The 18,759-nt window shown below is 41.2% G+C and overlaps 1 protein-coding gene across 3 annotated transcripts; it reads left to right on the forward strand.

Annotated features, from left to right (window-relative positions):
* Positions 1–2,915: 2,915 nt before the first annotated feature.
* Positions 2,916–18,236, forward strand: LOC130918374 (piggyBac transposable element-derived protein 4-like). 3 transcript variants are annotated; one of them, XM_057840054.1, is made up of 4 exons: positions 2,916–3,034; positions 3,498–5,935; positions 6,362–6,792; positions 16,462–18,236. In XM_057840054.1, the coding sequence occupies exons 3-4, from the start codon at positions 6,693–6,695 to the stop codon at positions 17,985–17,987; spliced, it is 1,626 nt and encodes a 541-aa protein (XP_057696037.1). In that variant the 5' UTR covers positions 2,916–3,034; positions 3,498–5,935; positions 6,362–6,692; the 3' UTR covers positions 17,988–18,236. The 3 variants fall into 3 exon arrangements, with proteins under 3 accessions (XP_057696037.1, XP_057696036.1, XP_057696039.1); XM_057840053.1 differs by having other exon boundaries at positions 3,498–5,899; XM_057840056.1 differs by having other exon boundaries at positions 3,498–4,440.
* Positions 18,237–18,759: the final 523 nt, after the last annotated feature.

Genomic DNA, 18,759 nt, shown 5'->3' on the forward strand with positions numbered 1-18,759 from the left:
ATAGATAGATAGATAGATAGATAGATAGATAGATAGATAGATAGATAGATTAGATAACTGTCTAGCTAACTAAAGCGAATTTGCTGCTAACTAGCTGAGGGCTATTTCGTCAATAAAATGTTGTTGACTCGCTGAAATTTTGACGTATTTAATAATTATTTAGTTTATAATAAAACGTTTTCACGTGGTTATGATTTAGGCTCTGTGTTGATTTTTTGTTTATTACTATTTTGAAATCATTAGCTGTATCGGGTGTCAAACAGCAGAGTTGCTTTAAAAAATTACCTAGTTTTACATTGACCATACATTACTAACCACTAAAAACACTCAAACTAAGGAAACACATCAACAACCTTCCTTTTTCTCTAACAGATTTAATTCTATCAGATAAATTAACTAGCACTGCAGCGATTAACTCGAATATTTCGATTAAATAAAAGATTCAAATTATATTTTGCTGCTTCAAGTATTCATTTACTTAAAGTGGCGTTGTAATGGTTTGTTTTGAAAGTGTTTGCATTTAGTTTTATTGATTTGGGTGGATGCACTGCCCTCAGGTGGCAACAGTGAATATGACATAACTCATTTCACATGGCTGAATCCAGCTGCTCCCTATTAAGACCAACATAAGCATAGTTTTTGTTTGAGCTCATGTTTTTTTAATGCATTCATAATTTAGTTTATAGGTACATTTAGCTTTTTTGTGGGAATATGTGTTGGAACCATTTGTTAAGAGCATTGTAAAAAAAAAAAAAAAAAGTTAGCGATTTATAGCATTTAAGCTAGCGGACTTTTGCAATGTGGATTAGCCAATTGTTCATTTGTTTATTTATTTTTTTATACCATTTGAGCCTTTGCTGATGTATTTTAATTTTTTTATGTTCCTTGTCCGATTACTTGATTATTCCATCTAACTAGTTCATCGATTAACCAACTACTAAAATAATTGATAACTGCAGCCCTAAAATTAACTTATTGGCTAACATTGACAGCTGTCAATTTTCGTCAAAATGTTGTTTTTCGAGTCCCAACACTAGATGATGGTAATATGCAGAACAAACGAAGGAGACAGTTACAAAAAGTCCTTTTTCGTTTATGATAACGAACAAAATGACTAAAACAGACTTGGAAAAACAATCTTTGTTAACATTCATGACAATTAGATCTCATGTGGGCCGGACCAGATTATTATAATTATAATATTATAATTTAACTCACTGGCTGCCATTGATGGCGATGGATGTCCATTGCCTAGAGTCGTCAATGGCACTGAAATATTAGAATCCACTCCTCCCTCCATATGCAATGAGTTAATTTTCCATCACTCACTTGCATCATTACAAATTGCCAACTTTTGTCCTTTCTGTGGAGTACATTTAGACAACCCTCAGGAGCCCCTTTGTTCACTGGGGCCCCAAGCAACTGCTCGGCTTGCCTGTTCTAGCACACACTTATAAAATGTGTAAAAAAAAACATAAATAAATGTAGCTTGACTTTAACTGAAACTAACCATCACATAAAGAGTTCAAAACTAGTGTGTTCCCCTCCGCTTGGAACACATTCCAACACATTGTATGTGTGGTGGTGGCATTTACATGTGAAAAGCTGCTGTCTCTCAGACAACGACTTGCTAATTCAAAAGCACTTAGGTCATTTTTGCCACTTCTCTGGGTTTTTTCCTGGGAGAGGCCAAATCCGCCATTTGCTTGGTACTAATAGGAATACCGAAATTCATGGGCTTCCGAGAGTTTCAGTTATCATTTTTGTGGTACTGTAAATCCACAGTTCTGAGTAAGTTCTGGACAAGCATGGTGAATATTAGTAGTGGACCTCTCTCACTCCTCATATACTCAAAACTATGTTTTTTTCAGAAACTGAATTGAGCAAATTTGAATTAAAAGTCCTACATGCATACTTTGATTAGGTTACAGTTCTCATTTTTGCGGTACTGTAAATCCACAGGATTGGTGAATAATAGTAGTGGATCTCTCTGACTACTCATATACTCAAAACTGTGCACTTTTACGGTACAAATATTGAGCAAATTGGAATTAAAAGTCCTATATGTGGACATTGATCTAGTTACAGGTTACAGTTCTCATTTTTGACTATGCATATATTTTTTTTAAAAATGGAATCAAATTTCCTAAATGTGGACATTGATCTGGTTACAGTTTACAGTTCTCATTTTTGTGGTACTGTAAATCCACAATTCTGAAAAAATTCTGGACAAGGCTGGTGAATATTAGTAGTGGACCTCTAAGACTACTAAACAACTCAAAACTATGCATTTTTACTGTACCAATATTAAGAAAATTTGAATTAAAAGTCCTGCATGTGTACTTTGATTTGGTTACAGTTCTCATTTTTGTGGTACAGCAAATCCAAAATTCTGAATAAGTTCTGGACAAGGATGCTGAATATTCGTAGTGGACGTCTCTGACTCAAACCTATGCATTTTTAGGGTACAAATACTGAGCAAATTTGATTTAAAAGTCCTACATGCATACTTTGATTGTTATAATTCTCTTTTTTGTAGTAATGGAAATCCACAATTCTGAATAAATTCTGGACAAGGATGCTGAATATTAGTAGTGGACCTCTGTGACTACTCCCAAACTCAAAACTATGCATTTTTACGGATCAAATTTGAATTAAAAGTCCTACATGTATACTTTTATCAGCTTACAGTTCTCATTTTTGTGGTACTGTAAATCCACAATTCCGAATAATTTCTGGCCAAGAATGGAGAATATTAGTAGTGGACCTCGCTGACTACTCCCACACTTAAAACTATGCATTTTTACTACACAAATATTTAGAAAATTTGAATTGGTAGTCGTACATGTGTCCATAATTGATCATGTTATAGTTCTCTATTGATTGTGTAACGAATTCCCTGCGGAAAGCGACCTGCCTCTGTTGCTGCGCATGCGCAGAGTGTTTAAAAAAAAAAAAAAAACGGTTGAGTATTAGAGTTCATCCTACGCCGATTATTGTTGCGCATGTATTTGCTCAAATCGGCTGGTGATAAGTAAGTTATGATGTTCGCCACGTATTCTGCAATTATGTATGTGATGCTTGTGTCACCCGTTCTTGTTGTTTGTGTAGCTCGTAGCATGTTAGCTTGGCTAGCAGCATCCCTTTGCTAACGTAGCCCTTAGTCCGTGATCAAATATAGTTACATTGTATTTTATTGCTCATTTGTTAACTGCGAAATCAAACTCAGTCAGTGATCATGTTTGTGATCGATATCCATTGTGGTTTTAGTTAATTTATTTATTTACCGAGTACCGTAGTATTTCTCTCGGTCATGTGACCTACCGTTAACATTGTTTGCGCACTGATTGTTCAATGCTGACATCTAGCGGTCAACATCGTCATTAATGACCTGTTTGCATTAAAATCACTGCATTGTTGTAATTATTTTACTTGGTCAGTGTTTACTATATGAAAATTGTCCAAACAAATGTTGTTTTTTTGTCATCAATATACAGGTTGTTGTGTTGCCGGCTGGATAGATTCCAAAACCTTCCATCACCCTTGGTCGAGCAGTTTATTCAACATAGGAGGCCAATTGCCGTTGATCACCTCTCGACGACGCACCACTTGACACCCGGCGAACAATCGAGAAACGGCAAAGGATGCGTGAAAATATTAGAATATCATGAAAAAGTATACAAGTAGGCTATTCAACTAATCACCTGAATCATCTAATTAACTCGAAACACCTGCGAGGGTTTCCTGAGCCTTAAAAACACTCAGCTTGGTTCACTAAACTAAATCACAAGTATGGGGAAGACTGCTGATCTGACTGCTGTCCAGAGGACCATCATTGATACCCTCCATCAGGAGGGTAAGACACAAAAAGAAATTTCTCAAAGAGTAGGCTGTTCACAGAGTGCAGTTTCAAAGCATATCCACAAAAAGTCTGTTGGAAGGGAAAAATGTGGCGGGAAACGCTGCACAACCAAGAAAGATGACCGCAGCCTTAACAAAATTGTGAAGAAGAGCCGCTTCCAGAAGTTGGGGGAGCTACAAAGACAGTGGGCTGAAGCTGGAGTCCAGGTATCAAAAGCCACAGTTCACAGACGTGTCCGGGAAATGGGCTACAATAGCCGTATTCCCATGGTCAAGCCACTTCTGAACTCAAGACAACGGAAGCGTCTGACTTGGGCTATGGAGAAAAACACTGGACAGTTGCAGAGTGGTCCAATGTCCTCTTTTCAGACGAAAGCAAGTTTTGCATTTCATTTGGAAGTCAAGGCGCCAGAGTCTGGAGAAAGGCTGGAGAGGAGCAAAATCCAAGTTGCTTGAAATCCAGTGTGAAGTTCCCACAGTCAGCAATGGTTTGGGGAGCCATGTCAGCTGCTGGTGTTGGTCCACTGCAGGGGTGGCCATTACGTCGATCGCGATCGACCAGTCGATCGCAACGCTAGTGTAGGTAGCTCGCAGCATCAAAAAAAAAAAAAAATTTTTTTTTTTTTTTTTTTTTTAAATGTACATAGTTAATTATGTTTTGTGAGCAAACATAATTTACCGTCCATTTTTTATTTATATTTTTTTAAACGTACACAGTTATTTGTGTTTTGTGAGCAACATAACGCCGTATGTTGCTCTTAAGGTAGATCGCGGGAGGTTGTCTCATTTAAAAGTAGATCTTGGAGCAAAAAACTTTGAGCACCCCTGGTCCACTGTGTTTCATCAAGTCCAGAGTAAATGCAACTGTGTACCAAGAGATTTTAGAGCACTACATGCTTCCATCTGCTGAAAAGCTCTATGGAGATGAGGATTTCATTTTCCAGCATGATCTGGCACCTGCCCACAGTGCCAAAACCACCAGTAACTGGTGCACTGACCATGGCATCACTGTCCTTGATTGGCCTGCTAATTCCCCTGACCTGAACCCCATCGAGAATTTGTGGGGTATAGTTAAGAAGAAGATGAAAGACACCAGACCTACAAATGCAAATGAGCTGAAGGCCGCTATCGAAGCATCCTGGGCATCAATAACACCTCAGCAATGCCACAGGCTGATTGCCTCCATGCCACGCCGGATTGATGCAGTAATCCGTGCAAAAGGATTCCCAACCAAGTACTGAGTGCATCAATGGACATTTTCAAATGTTTGATTTAGTTGTGCTGTTATAAAATTATTTTTTTACTTGGTCTGAGGAAGTATTCTAATTTTTTGATATAGGATTTTTGAGGTTTCTTAAGCTGTAAGCCAAAATCAGCAATATTCAAATAATAAAAGGCTTGAAATAGTTCAGTTGATGTGTAATGAATCCAGAATGTATGACATTTTTGTTTTTTTAATTGCATTACAGAGAGTAAAGAACTTTATCACAATATTCTAATTATCTGAGACAGTCCTGTACTTTGATTGTTATAATTCTCTTTTTTGTCGTACTGTAAATCCACAATTCTGAATAAATTCTGGACAAGGATGCTGAATATTAGTAGTGGACCTCTGTGACTACTCCCAAACTCAAAACTATGCATTTTTACGGATCAAATTTGAATTAAAAGTCCTACATGTATACTTTTATCAGCTTACAGTTCTTATTTTTGTGGTACTGTAAATCCACAATTCCGAATAATTTCTGGCCAAGAATGGAGAATATTAGTAGTGGACCTCGCTGACTACTCCCACACTTAAAACTATGCATTTTTACTACACAAATATTTAGAAAATTTGAATTGGTAGTCGTACATGTGTCCATAATTGATCATGTTATAGTTCTCTATTGATAGTGTAACGAATTCCCTGCGGAAAGCGACCTGCCTCTGTTGCTGCGCATGCGCAGAGTGTTTAAAAAAAAAACGGTTGAGTATTAAAGTTCATCCTACGCCGATTATTGTTGCGCATGTATTTGCTCAAATCGGCTGGTGATAAGTAAGTTATGATGTTCGCCACGTATTCTGCAATTATGTATGTGATGCTTGTGTCACCCGTTCTTGTTGTTTGTGTAGCTCGTAGCATGTTAGCTTGGCTAGTAGCATCCCTTTGCTAACGTAGCCCTTAGTCCGTGATCAAATATAGTTACATTGTATTTTATTGCTCATTTGTTAACTGCGAAATCAAACCCAGTCAGTGATCATGTTTGTGATCGATATCCATTGTGGTTTTAGTTAATTTATTTATTTACCGAGTACCGTAGTATTTCTCTCGGTCATGTGACCTACCGTTAACATTGTTTGCGCACTGATTGTTCAATGCTGACATCTAGCGGTCAACATCGTCATCGACCTGTTTGCATTAAAATCACTGCATTGTTGTAATTATTTTACTTGGTCAGTGTTTACTATATGAAAATTGTCCAAACAAATGTTGTTTTTTTTTGTCATCAATATACAGGTTGTTGTGTTGCCGGCTGGATAGATTCCAAAACCTTCCATCACCCTTGGTCGAGCAGTTTATTCAACAAAGGAGGCCAATTGCCGTTGATCACCTCTCGACGACTCGCCACTTGTCACCCGGCGAACAATCGAGAAACGGCCTAGGATGCTTGAAAACGAGCATTACAGCTTATCAAAGGCCATTGATACATTCCTGCATTTTAAACAGCCACACCCCCTCACTTGAGTACTGGATGTAGCCTTATATAAAAATAAAGGGTGCCTCCAAACTTTCCTCAGTAGAAGGATTGACGTTGTAGCACCGCAGACCGAATTCAAGTGAAGCCAGGATGCCGCAAATCAGCAGTGGTCAAAAAACTTTGGAGATGGTCCTGAGTGAAGTCGACCCCGTCACTTCCGATGGAGAAGAAATGGAGCCTTTTACATCTGGTAAGATTTCCTAAAACATTCTATTTTCATTGTCAAATTAGTGTTTTTTTTTTTTTTTTTTTTTTTTTTTTTAAGAATTAGTGTGTTTGTTTTTTATCTGGACAGCCCGTATCTAATGATGCATTTGCACTGATTTAAACATAGATGTGACCGAAAATTCAGCGCCGAAAACTATCGGCTAAAAATAGCTTTAAATCATTATTACGCAGGGGTAATGTAGCTGAATAAGCCGCTACGCACTTTACGTACATGTACTTTAGCAGGTAGCTAGCTACGACGAAGCATTAGTATAAAGCCTATTGATTACGATTTAGATAGATTTGTATTTAACAAACTCGATGTCTAAATAAATCATAACAACAGAATACAAAAGAACAAAATGTAGATTAGTAAAAAATTAAAGTTTACCGTTATTTAACAAGCGTTGCTTTCAATATTGTGGATTTGAACAGAGGCGGCAACGTACTACGTAAAGTGCATAGCTTCGGCTACATTAAAATTCAGCTACATTAGCCCGACGTAATAATAATTTTGTTCTCGTGGTAAAAGTAGGAAGGAGGGGGAAAAGTCGAACTGCTATGGGGGGTGGGGGGGGTAGTTGAAGAAAAAAATAGTTTGAGTTAATAGTACGAGAATATATTGTGAATTATTACGCAGGGCTAATGTAGCTAAGCTGCTAAAGCCTTTACGTAGCTCCCAGCTAAAGTACATGGACTTAATGTAGCTGAATGCCGCTACACACTTTATTTTTACGTAATAATACACGTCAACACGACTTTTATTCTCGTACTATTAATTTAACTTTTATTTTCGTAGTAGTACTATTTATTTTCTCGTAATGACATTATAGTCGATTGAAATGATATTGTAAATTTATTACGTAGAGGTAATGTAGCTGAATAAGCCGTGCGTATTTTACGTACATGTACCTTATGTAGCAGCTACGACTAAGCATTAGTATAAATAATTTTATTGATTATAATTTGGTGTAGATGAGCCAAAAGATTAAGGATATTCTTGTTTAAAATGAGATGCTTTCAATATTGTGGATTTTAACAGAGGTGGCAACGTGCTATGTAGAGTATGTAGCTGCTTATTCAGCTACATTAGCCCCATGTAATAATACGATTTTTATTCTGTTAATTCAACATTTATTCTGAATCTCGTCATATTAGTTCGACTTTTTTCTCATGCTTTTACTACGAGAGTAAAAGTCGTATTATTACGGAAGGCTAATGTAGCTGAATTATCAGCTACGTAATTTACGTAGCGTGTTGCCATCGCCATTGAAATCAACAATATTGAAGGCTTGTAAGTCCCACAACATGGCAACTGGGCATTTGCGTGTTGTTTTCAGCACCATTTTCTGCGTATGTCTGGGACCTGTGCCCGTCTCGTCATCCCTGCGCTGTCATACGTACTATGGGTTCAGGCACCTTATGATTTACTCATTAAGCACTGACTATAAGAAAATCAAAGACCACAACAACATGAGCGGAAAACGGGCAAATGGTGTGAGACGCTCGACTTCATATTGGGCCACAGACCAGCATTCTCTGGCAACACCAAAACAAAGGACTCATCTGCTTTGCTTTTGCGGTCGTTGATGCAGAAGGAAAACAACCCACCCTCCCAGCTGCTTGAAGGTTGGTATTAAATACGACCTAATTTAGGGGGGTAACAGTTCGGTTTTGCATGTTCGGTTCACTTGCGTACACTGTCGGTTTTGTTTTATTTTTCTCCGAATAAAATGTATTATAAACGCTGTATGAGGAACCGAATTACTGTTGGACATAAATAGTGCTGCAACAATTAATCGATTAACTTGAGTATTCGATTACAAAAAAAGATTCAAATTAAATTTTGCTACTTCGAGTATTCGTTAGTCAAAGTGGCGTTGTAATGGTTTGTTTTGAAAGTGTTTGCATTTCGTTGTATTGATTTGCGTAGATACACTGCCCTTAGTCTGACTAATTTAACCTGGCTGAATCCAGCTGCTCCCTGTTTAGACCAACATAAACTAAGTTTTTGTTTGAGAAAATGTTTTTTTGATGCATTCGTGATTTAGTTTATAGGTATTTAGCTATTTTATTGTGGAAATATGTCTGAACCATATGTTAGGAGCATTGTAAATAAAAAAGTGCGCATTTTATAGCATTTAAGCTGGCGTACCTTTGCTATGTAAGTTAGCTAATTGTTGTTTTGTTGTACATAACTCCTCATTTTATTTGTTTGAGGCTCAGCTCAGGTATTTTAATTTTTTATGTTCCTTATCCGATTAGTCGAACTAACTAGTTTATCGATTAATCGACTACTAAAATAACCGATAGCTACAGCCCTAGACACAAAGCATGACTAGTCTTGTTAAACTTACAAATGAAGAAAGGTAAGTGAATACAGTGCCTTAATACAGTGAAATACAGAATACAGTGAAAAGTATTCGGCCCCCTTGAATCTTGCATCCTTTCGCCACATTTCAGGCTTCAAACATAAAGATATGAAATTTAATTTTTTTGTCAAGAATCAACAACAAGTGGGACACAATAGTGAAGTGGAACAACATTTATTGGATAATTTAAACTTTTTTAACAAATAAAAAACTGAAAAGTGGGGCGTGCAATATTATTCGGCCCCTTTACTTTCAGTGCGGCAAACTCACTCCAGAAGTTCAGTGAGGATCTCTGAATGATCCACTGTTGTCCTAAATGACCGATGATGATAAATAGAATCCACCTGTGTGTAATCAAGTCTCCGTATAAATGCACCTGCTCTGTGATAGTCTCAGGGTTCTGTTTAAAGTGCAGAGAGCATTATGAAAACCAAGGAACACACCAGGCAGGTCCGAGATACTGTTGTGGAGAAGTTTAAAGCCGGATTTGGATTTCCCAAGCTTTAAACATCTCAAGGAGCACTGTGCAAGCCATCATATTGAAATGGAAGGAGCATCAGACCACTGCAAATCTACCAAGACCCGGCCGTCCTTCCAAACTTTCTTCTCAAACAAGGAGAAAACTGATCAGAGATGCAGCCAAGAGGCCCATGATCACTCTGGATGAACTGCAGAGATCTACAGCTGAGGTGGGAGAGTCTGTCCATAGGACAACAATCAGTCGTACACTGCACAAATCTGGCCTTTATGGAAGAGTGGCAAGAAGAAAGCCATTTCTCAAAGATATCCATAAAAAGTCTGGTTTAAAGTTTGCCACAAGCCACCTGGGAGACACACCAAACATGTGGAAGAAGGTGCTCTGGTCAGATGAAACCAAAATGGAACTTTTTGGCCACAATGCAAAACGATATGTTTGGCGTAAAAGCAACACAGCTCATCACCCTGAACACACCATCCCCACTGTCAAACACGGTGGTGGCAGCATCATGGTTTGGGCCTGCTTTTCTTCAGCAGGGACAGGGAAGATGGTTAAAATTGACGGGAAGATGGATGCAGCCAAATACAGGAACATTCTGGAAGAAAACCTGTTGGTATCTGCACAAGACCTGAGACTGGGACGGAGATTTATCTTCCAACAGGACAATGATCCAAAACATAAAGCCAAATCTACAATGGAATGGTTCAAAAATAAACGTATCCAGGTGTTAGAATGGCCAAGTCAAAGTCCAGACCTGAATCCAATCGAGAATCTGTGGAAAGAGCTGTAGACTGCTGTTCACAAACACTCTCCATCCAACCTCACTGAGCTCGAGCTGTCAGTCTCTCGATGTGCAAAACTGATAGAAACATACCCCAAGCGACTTGCAGCTGTAATTGGAGCAAAAGGTGGCGCTACAAAGTATTAACGCAAGGGGGCCGAATAATACTGCACGCCCCACTTTTCAGTTTATTCGTTAAAAAAGTTGAAATTATCCAATAAATTTTGTTCCACTTCACGATTGTGTCCCACTTGTTGTTGATTCTTGACAAAAAATTCAAATTTTATATCTTTATGTTTGAAGCCTGAAATGTGGCGAAAGGTTGCAAGGTTCAAGGGGGCCCAATACTTTTGCAAGGCACTGTATATACAGTACATATTTATGTCGACATTGCTGAACAGATATGTTGACCTTGAGAACACTGCAAAATCAAGAAAATGAATGTTGAATTTACATGTAAGAAAATAAGCTAGGTTTTGTCACAGTGAAATTTGAAGTTCTCAATCCTTTAAACGTTATGTGGTAGTGATGCATTGTGTTTCTATTCAAACAGAGCAAAACCGATCTCTGCCAGCAAACCCAATTCCTGATGCCTCCAGTACTCTTTGTCGCCAACCTTCAGTAACTACCCACCAGTTTCCTGCTTCGGCGGATTTACAAATTACCAGCCAAGACCGCCCAGCTGCCAGCACCCTCTGCCGTCCCAGACCTGGTAAGGAAATAATCTGTTAAGAAATAGTGCAAACTTGTTGAGAACTTGTAGGGTTGTGTACAGCCAGTTCTGCACTAACTGAGTTTCCACCTTCCTTATTTTTTGCAGCAAAGAGGAGAAAGACTGACACACTGCTTGCTGCTGTGCAGGAATGGCAGGCTTCAGACGCAGAATACCAAAGGCGAAGAAATGCGCAATTTGACAGGATGCTGCAGCTGTTTGACGACCACACTCATCGGATTAAAAACCAGTGTCAGGCTGTGTTGTCAGAGTCCAGCCGACAGCATGTTGTAATGGAGGGTATTCTGGAAATCATGAAGAGAATCTTAACTCGGCATGAAAAACCCTAATTAAAGGAAATGGGACTTAACCAAATTTTGGAAATTTTTCTTTGGTTGCACAGTGTGATTTTTTTTGGATTTTTTTCATTAAAAATATAACTTGTGATAACACAAAACATTTTATGTCTGATTACTAGTACACAGAAGTATTCCTTAACATGTGGCTTGCAATATAGTGTGTGAGTAGTTAACACACGATACCACATTCTAAAATGTGGCCTTTGTAACCAGCTACAGATAGAAAACAGGTTTATAATAATGCACACAAAACAAACGCTATTTATAAGACTTTTATTTTGAAAAATTACTCTGGGTCTTTGCTGTGTGGAGATACACATCTAAGCCCCGCCCAGGTTGGTTTGGGGGGGCGTGTCCTGGTCATATCAGGACTGGGGGTGTCAAACGATTAAAATTTTTAATCGAGTTAATTACAGCTTTAAAATTAATTAATCGCAATTCAAACCATCTATAAAATATGCCATATATTTCTGGAAATTATTGTTGGAATGTTAAGATGAGACACAAGATGGATACATACATTCATTTGTTTATTATAACAATAAATCAACAAGATGGCATTAACATTATTAACATTCTGTAAAAGCGATCCATGGATAGAAAGACTTGTGGTTCTTAAAAGATAAATGTTTGTACAAGTTATAGAAATTTTATATTAAAACCCCTCTTAATGTCTTTGTTTTATTAAAATGTATAACATTTTCAATCAAAAAATAAACTAGTAGCCCGCCATTGTTGATGCCAATAATTACTTACACAATGCTCATGGGTGCTGAAGCCTATAAAATTAGTCGCACCCAAGCACCAGCAGAGGGCGGCAAAACTCCGAAAAACACAAGTGCACCTTTCACTGTGCTGTCATTTTAATGTTTGAGCGGGGCATGTGCGTTAATTGCGTCAAATATTTTAACGTGATTGATTAAAAAAATGAATTACCGCCCGTTAACGCGATAATTTGGACAGCCCTAATCAGGAAATTTGGGGGGGCGTGTCCTGGTCATATCAGGTTATTTGAGGGCGTGTCGTGGTCATATCAGGTCATTTGGAGGGCGTGTCCTGGTCATATCAGGTCATTTGGGGGACATGTCCTATTCATATCTGGTTATTTCCTGTTGATTTTGGGGACATTTGTTTTTTTGCCATTGAAAATGAATGGGAAATTTGGACGTCCAAGGCCGTCAATGGCATTGACCTACATTTGCTTCAATGGAATCCAAGTACATAGGCATCAATAGAATCAACAAACATGGCCATCAATAGCATTAAACAAAGTACGCAATTGAAAACGAAGGGGAAATTTGGACGTCCATGGCTGTCAATGGCATTGACATCTATATGTGTCAATAGAATCCAAGTACATTGGCATCAGTAGAATTGATATACATGGCCATCAATGGCATCTGACTAAATTGACTGAATTTAATGTTAATGCCATTGGAAATGAATAGGGAAATTTGGACATCCATAAACGTTAATGGCATCAACTTCCATATGCGTCAATGGAATCGGGGACATATGGGGGACACGTCCTATTGATATCTGTTCATTTCATGTTGATTTGGGAATATTTGTTTTTTTGTCATTGAAAATGAATGGGAAATTTGGACGTCCATGGCCGTCGATGTCATCAACTTACATATGCGTCAATGGAATCCAAGTACGTTGGCATCAATAGAATTGACATACCGCTACATGGCTTTCAATGGCACCTGTCTAAATTGACTTCAATGCAATTTAAATCCCATTGGAATGAATGGGAAATTTGGATGTCCATGGCAGTCAATGGCATCAACTTACATACGCGTTAATGGAGTCCAAGTACATTTGCATCAATAGAATTGACATAAATGGACGTCAATGGCAAGGAAGTGCATAGCCCTCATTTGAAATTGTGTACTTGTGCGTCAATATAATGCGAATGACATTGGAAATGAATGGGAAATTTGGACGTCCATGGTCGTCAATGGCATCGACTTACATATGCGTCAATGGAATCAAAGTACATTGGCATCAATAGATCTGACATACATGGCTGTCAATGGCATCAATGCAATGTAAATTCCATTGGAAATTCCAATGGAAGTGAATGGGAAATTTGAACGTTGCATCCCATTAAAACTGAATAGGAAAGTTTTGGGCAAATTTCCAGAGGAACCGTTTTTTTTTTTTTCCAAATTCTGTTTACAAATTCTGTATACAATTTGAATTTGCCCCTTACTGTCCTGGAATTTTTGATGTCCAAGTTATGTGATTTGGTTAAAAATGGTAGGACTAGATACATTTTGGATTTTTTCCCCCCAAAAATCGGTGAAAATAGGCGTTTATGGGCGAACGGAAAATTGTTCGGGGTCGTTCAAAAAATTCCCTGCGACACGTGAAAATTCCGGCCGTTTTGATATTCGAACGGTGCCGATCGGTCGAACGGTTTGGGCTGTGCGGCGTGCCGTAGAAATCCCATTTAAAGACAAAACAGAATAACACTATCTGGGTCTTTGGAAGACCCAGATAATCAAAACAGAAAACGAGTCCCAAGAGTTAGCTTCTGCAGCTGGGGGTCGGAACGCTAAGGGCCCCGCCTTTGGCTGCTGCCCAACTCCCTACACACCAGGACACACTAGGCCGCAGTTCGATGATGGACTTTGTAATCGTGTCATCGGACTTGCGGCCGCATGTTTTGGACACTCGGGTGGTGTGTTGGCGCCGATGGCGAGGGAAGATGCTGGCCAGACCTGGCAGGCCCAAACGTATTGTGAGGATCTGCTGGGAACATCTGGCAGAATCCCCTGTCAGAAAGAGCTTCAACACCCACCTCCGGCAGAACTTCTCTCTTGTCCCGGGGGAGGTTGGGGACATTGAGTCCGAGTGGGCCATGATCCGCACCTCCATTGTTGAGGCGGCCGATCGGAGCTGTGGCCGTAAGGTGGTTGATGCCTGTCGTGTCGGCAATCTCTGAAGCCGCTGGTAGACACCAGCGGTAAGGGATGCTGTCAAGCTGAAGAAGGAGGCTTACCGTGCCTTTTTGGCATGTTGGACTCCAGAGGCCGCTGACAGGCACTGCAAGTGGACTGCAGCTTTGATGGTCACTGAGGCATAAACTCGGACATGGGAGGAGTTTGCCGAGGCCATGGAAAACGACTTCCGGATGGCTTTGAGGAAATTCTGGTTCACCATCCAGCGTCTGAGGAGAGGAAACCAGTGCACCATTAACACTGTATTGTGAAGATGGGGTACTGCTGACATTGACTTGGGACGTTGTGAGTCGATGGGGAGAATACTTCGAAGACCTCCTCAATTCCACCGACACGCCTTCCTTTGAGGGAGCAGTCTGGGGACTCTGAGGTAGGCTCCCCGATCTCTGGGGTTGAAGTCACTGAGGTGGTTGAAAAGCTCCTCGGTGGCAAGGCCCTGGGGGTCGATGAGATCCGCCCGGAGTTCCTAAAGGCTCTGGACGTTGTGGGGCTGCCGTGGCTGACACGCCTCTACAACATCGCGTGGACATCGGGGACAGTGCCTCTGGATTGGCAGACCGGGGTGGTGGTTCCCCTTTTTAAGAAGGGGGACCGTAGGGTGTTTTCCAATTATAGAGGGCTCACACTCCTCAGCCTCCCCGGTAAAGTCTATTCAGGGGTGCTGATGAGGAGGGTCCGTCGGGAAGTCAAATCTTGGATTCAGGAGGAGCAGTGTGGTTTTCGTCCTGGCCGTGGAATTGTGGACCAGCTCTACACCCTCGGCAGAGTCCTCGAGGGTGCATGGGAATTCGCCTGACCAGTCCACATGGGTTTGGTGGATCTGGAGAAGGCGTACGACTGTGTGCCTCGGGGAGTCCTGTAGGGGGGTGCTCCGGGACTACGGGGTACTGATCCACTTTGTAAGGGCTTTTCGGTCTCTGTACGACCGGTGTCAGAGTTTGGTCTCCATTGCCGACAGTAAGTCAAATTCGTTCCTAGTGAGGGTTGGACTCCGCCAAGGCTGCCCTTTTTCACCGATTCTGTTCATAATTTTTATGGACAGAATCTCTAGACGCAGCCGAAGCGTTGAGGGTGTCCGGTTTGGTGACTTCTGCATTGAATCTCTGCTTTTTGCAGATGATGTGGTGCTGTTGGCTTCATCAAGTCGTGACCTCCAACTCTCACCGGAGCGGTTCGCAGTCGAGTGTGAAGCGGTCGGGATAAAGATCAGCAACTCCAAATCCGAGACCATGGTCCTCAGTCGGAAAAGGGTGGAGTGCCCTCTCCGGGTCGGGGATGAGATCCTGCCCCAAGTGGAGCAGTTCAAGTTTTTTGGGGTCTTGTTCACGAGTGAAGGTAGGAGGGAGAGGGAGATCAACAGGCGGATCGGTGCAGCGTCTGCAGTAATGTGGAATCTTCACTGGTCCGTAGTGGTGAAGAAGGAGCTGATCCTTGGAGGAGGAGCCTGTCACATAAAAAAAGGGCTTTTCCTTTTCCCAGCAGGGGGCGCCAAGCCTTATAGGTAATATTTCAATGCAGTCGTGTTCAGGCTGCGATACTTCTCATGCATGCCAGATATGGAAAAAGACTGAACCTTGTATCAGGGAGTTATAAGTCATTTGTTGAATTTGGTGTGTTGCCAAAAAAAGGCCGACTTTAGCACTCCGCCTAGGTGAAAGAAAACCCACCTTTTCCATAACTTCGGATCGCATACGTCTCATGAACAGTCTCACCAATTTTGAGGTGGATCCAACTAACTTCCTAGGTGCCAATGTCTAAAACATGCACCCCGTAAATCGACTAAAATTTCAAATTCAATCCAAAATCTCCGATTTTTTGTTGGGTTTCGAATATGGGTCCAAGAGACTTTTTGCACCACTTGGTGCTCTGCCCCTACATATACAGTAATTAATAAAATATTCGGTTTTCAGGCATAGGTTTTTATGCTGCACTTGCATTTTAAAACTGCATTGCTCATCCCTCAAATTTCTGATCACCCTAGGTGAGGAGGAGGAGGAGGACGACGGTGAAGAGAACACTGCGCTGCCGCCTGCACAAAAGAAAGCCCGACTGGAGGCGTGTACCGGGTCAGAACAGACGGCCAAAGATGGCACAGTATGGCACGAGCAAAATCTGGGTTGCCCTCTCCCTCACAGCCCCGTTGAATGTTACTCCGCGGATGGGCAACCAACTATTCCCGTCCGTCAAAAAGCGACAACCCGTTTGGAGAGTTTCCTTTGTTTCATCACTCCGGACATGCTTCAATCCATTCAGCGTTGGACTGTTCGGCACGGAAAGGACACAGAGGACAACTGGTTTTTGTCCGTCTCTGAGCTAATGGCGTTCATCGCCATCATCTTCTTGCGGGGAATTACCAAGCTTCCGGCTTTACGAGACGCTTGGTCTGAAAAACTCGGAAACCCCGGCATCATGATGATCATGAGCCGAAACCGTTTCCAGGACATCATGAGACACCTGCGCTTCGACGATAAGGAGACGCGCGCCAAACGAGTCGAGAAGGACAGGTTCGCCGCCATCTCCGATCTTTGGAGTTGCTTTGTCACGAACTGCATTTCGTCTTACGACCCGGGAAGGCACATCAACGTGGACGAACAGCTCCTCCCGACTAGGACTCGATGCAGTTTCTTGCAGTACGTTCCGACAAAACCGGACAAGTTCGGGATCAAGTTCTGGGCGGCGTGCGACCTGAAGACGAAATACGTTTGCAACATGATTCCCTATCTCGGGAAAGACCTTAACCGTCCCTCGGAGGTGAGACCGGAACGCGACGTTGTGATGCAGTTGATGGAGCCATTTCTGGATCAAGGTAGAACGGTAACAACCGATCATGTCTTCACATCGATGGAACTCGCCAAACAACTCCTTGAACGCAAGACCAACCTCATCGGAGCAATCAAGAGGATTCGCCGGGAGCTTCCCGAATCGACTTTGGACCTTCAGCAATACAGCACTCAAGTGTTTTCTACACCCGTTGCGGCGCTGACGGTCTACGCCGCCAAGCGTAAGAAACCTGTCTACATCCTTAGCACCATGCACGACGTTGTGGAAACTAACAAGACTGGCAAAATGAAACCAAACACACTACTCGACTACAATAAAACCAAATGCGGCGTGGACGCCATGGACCAGATAGTGCGAAGTTACACCGTGCGCGCAGGAACACGGCGCTGGCCCGTCGCGGTGTTTTACAACATGTTGGACATTGCGGCGCTGAACGCACAAGTTTTGCACCAGGCGTGCACGGGCGTCAACGAAAGACGGGTGGACTTCCTGGTGGAGCTCGCGAGTGAGTTGGCAGACTCCCATCTGGTAGAACAGAGCGCCAACGTGAAGAACCGTCCTCGGGAACGACCCGCCACACCGGAGCCTGGGAAGCGTGTGAAGTGCCAGGTGAAAAGCCGCTGCAACAGCAATAATACCACCATGCGCTGCGTCGACTGCTCCCGATTCACTTGCGGGAAGTGCAGGAAGGAGTTGGTTTGCAAGTGCAACGATTGTGCGGCATAAAGGACAGAGGGTGGATACATTTGTGTTTTCTATATTTCAGAGTTTAGAGTGTGATAACTGTTGTTTGAAACCTGTGCAATCAATCAATAAATAAATAAATTAAAAAAGATTTTTCCCATTCGGGATTTTTTTTGCCATGTGCCAAAATTGATTTTGCCATGTGGCATTTTTTTGCCATGTGGCAAAATGGATTTTGCCATTTGGCTTTTTTTTTTTTTTTTACCATGTGGCATTTTTTTACTGTGTGGCAAAATTGATTTTGCCTTGTGGAATTTTTTTGCCATGTAGCAGAATTGATTTTGCCATGTGGCATTTTTTTTTAGCCATGTGGCATTTTTTTGCCATGTGGCAAAATGGATTTTGCCCTGTGCCAGTTTTTTTGCCGTGTGGCCAAATACTTTTTTTTTTGCCATATGGCAAAATCAATTTTGGCATTTTTTTTTTGCCATGTGGAAAAATTAATTTTGCCATGTGGCTTTTTTTTTTTTTTTTTTTTTTTGCCATGTGGCATTTTTTTTTTTTTGCTGTGTGGCCAAATGGAGTTTGCCATTTGGCATTTTTTTTTTGCCATGTGGCTTTTTTTTTTTGCTGTGTGGCCAAATGGATTTTGCCATGTGGCATTTTTTTTAGCCATGTGGCATTTTTTTGCCATATGGCAAAATCAATTTTGGCTTTTTTTTTTTTTTGCCATGTGGAAAAATTAATTTTGCCATGTGGCTTTTTTTTTTTTTTGCCATGTGGCATTTTTTTTTTTTGCTGTGTGGCCAAATGG

The sequence above is a fragment of the Corythoichthys intestinalis genome, chromosome 7, assembly GCF_030265065.1.
Source record: "Corythoichthys intestinalis isolate RoL2023-P3 chromosome 7, ASM3026506v1, whole genome shotgun sequence".
Classification (NCBI taxonomy): domain Eukaryota; kingdom Metazoa; phylum Chordata; class Actinopteri; order Syngnathiformes; family Syngnathidae; genus Corythoichthys; species Corythoichthys intestinalis.

What these genes read in the sequence shown, in the direction of transcription:
- LOC130918374 (XM_057840054.1), top strand. Translation starts at nt 6,693, where the DNA reads ATGCCGCAAATCAGCAGTGGTCAAAAAACTTTGGAGATGGTCCTGAGT. An exon ending in AATGGAGCCTTTTACATCTG is followed by an intron (nt 6,793 to 16,461) that starts GTAAGATTTCCT and finishes TGATCACCCTAG; the next exon opens with GTGAGGAGGAGGAGGAGGAC.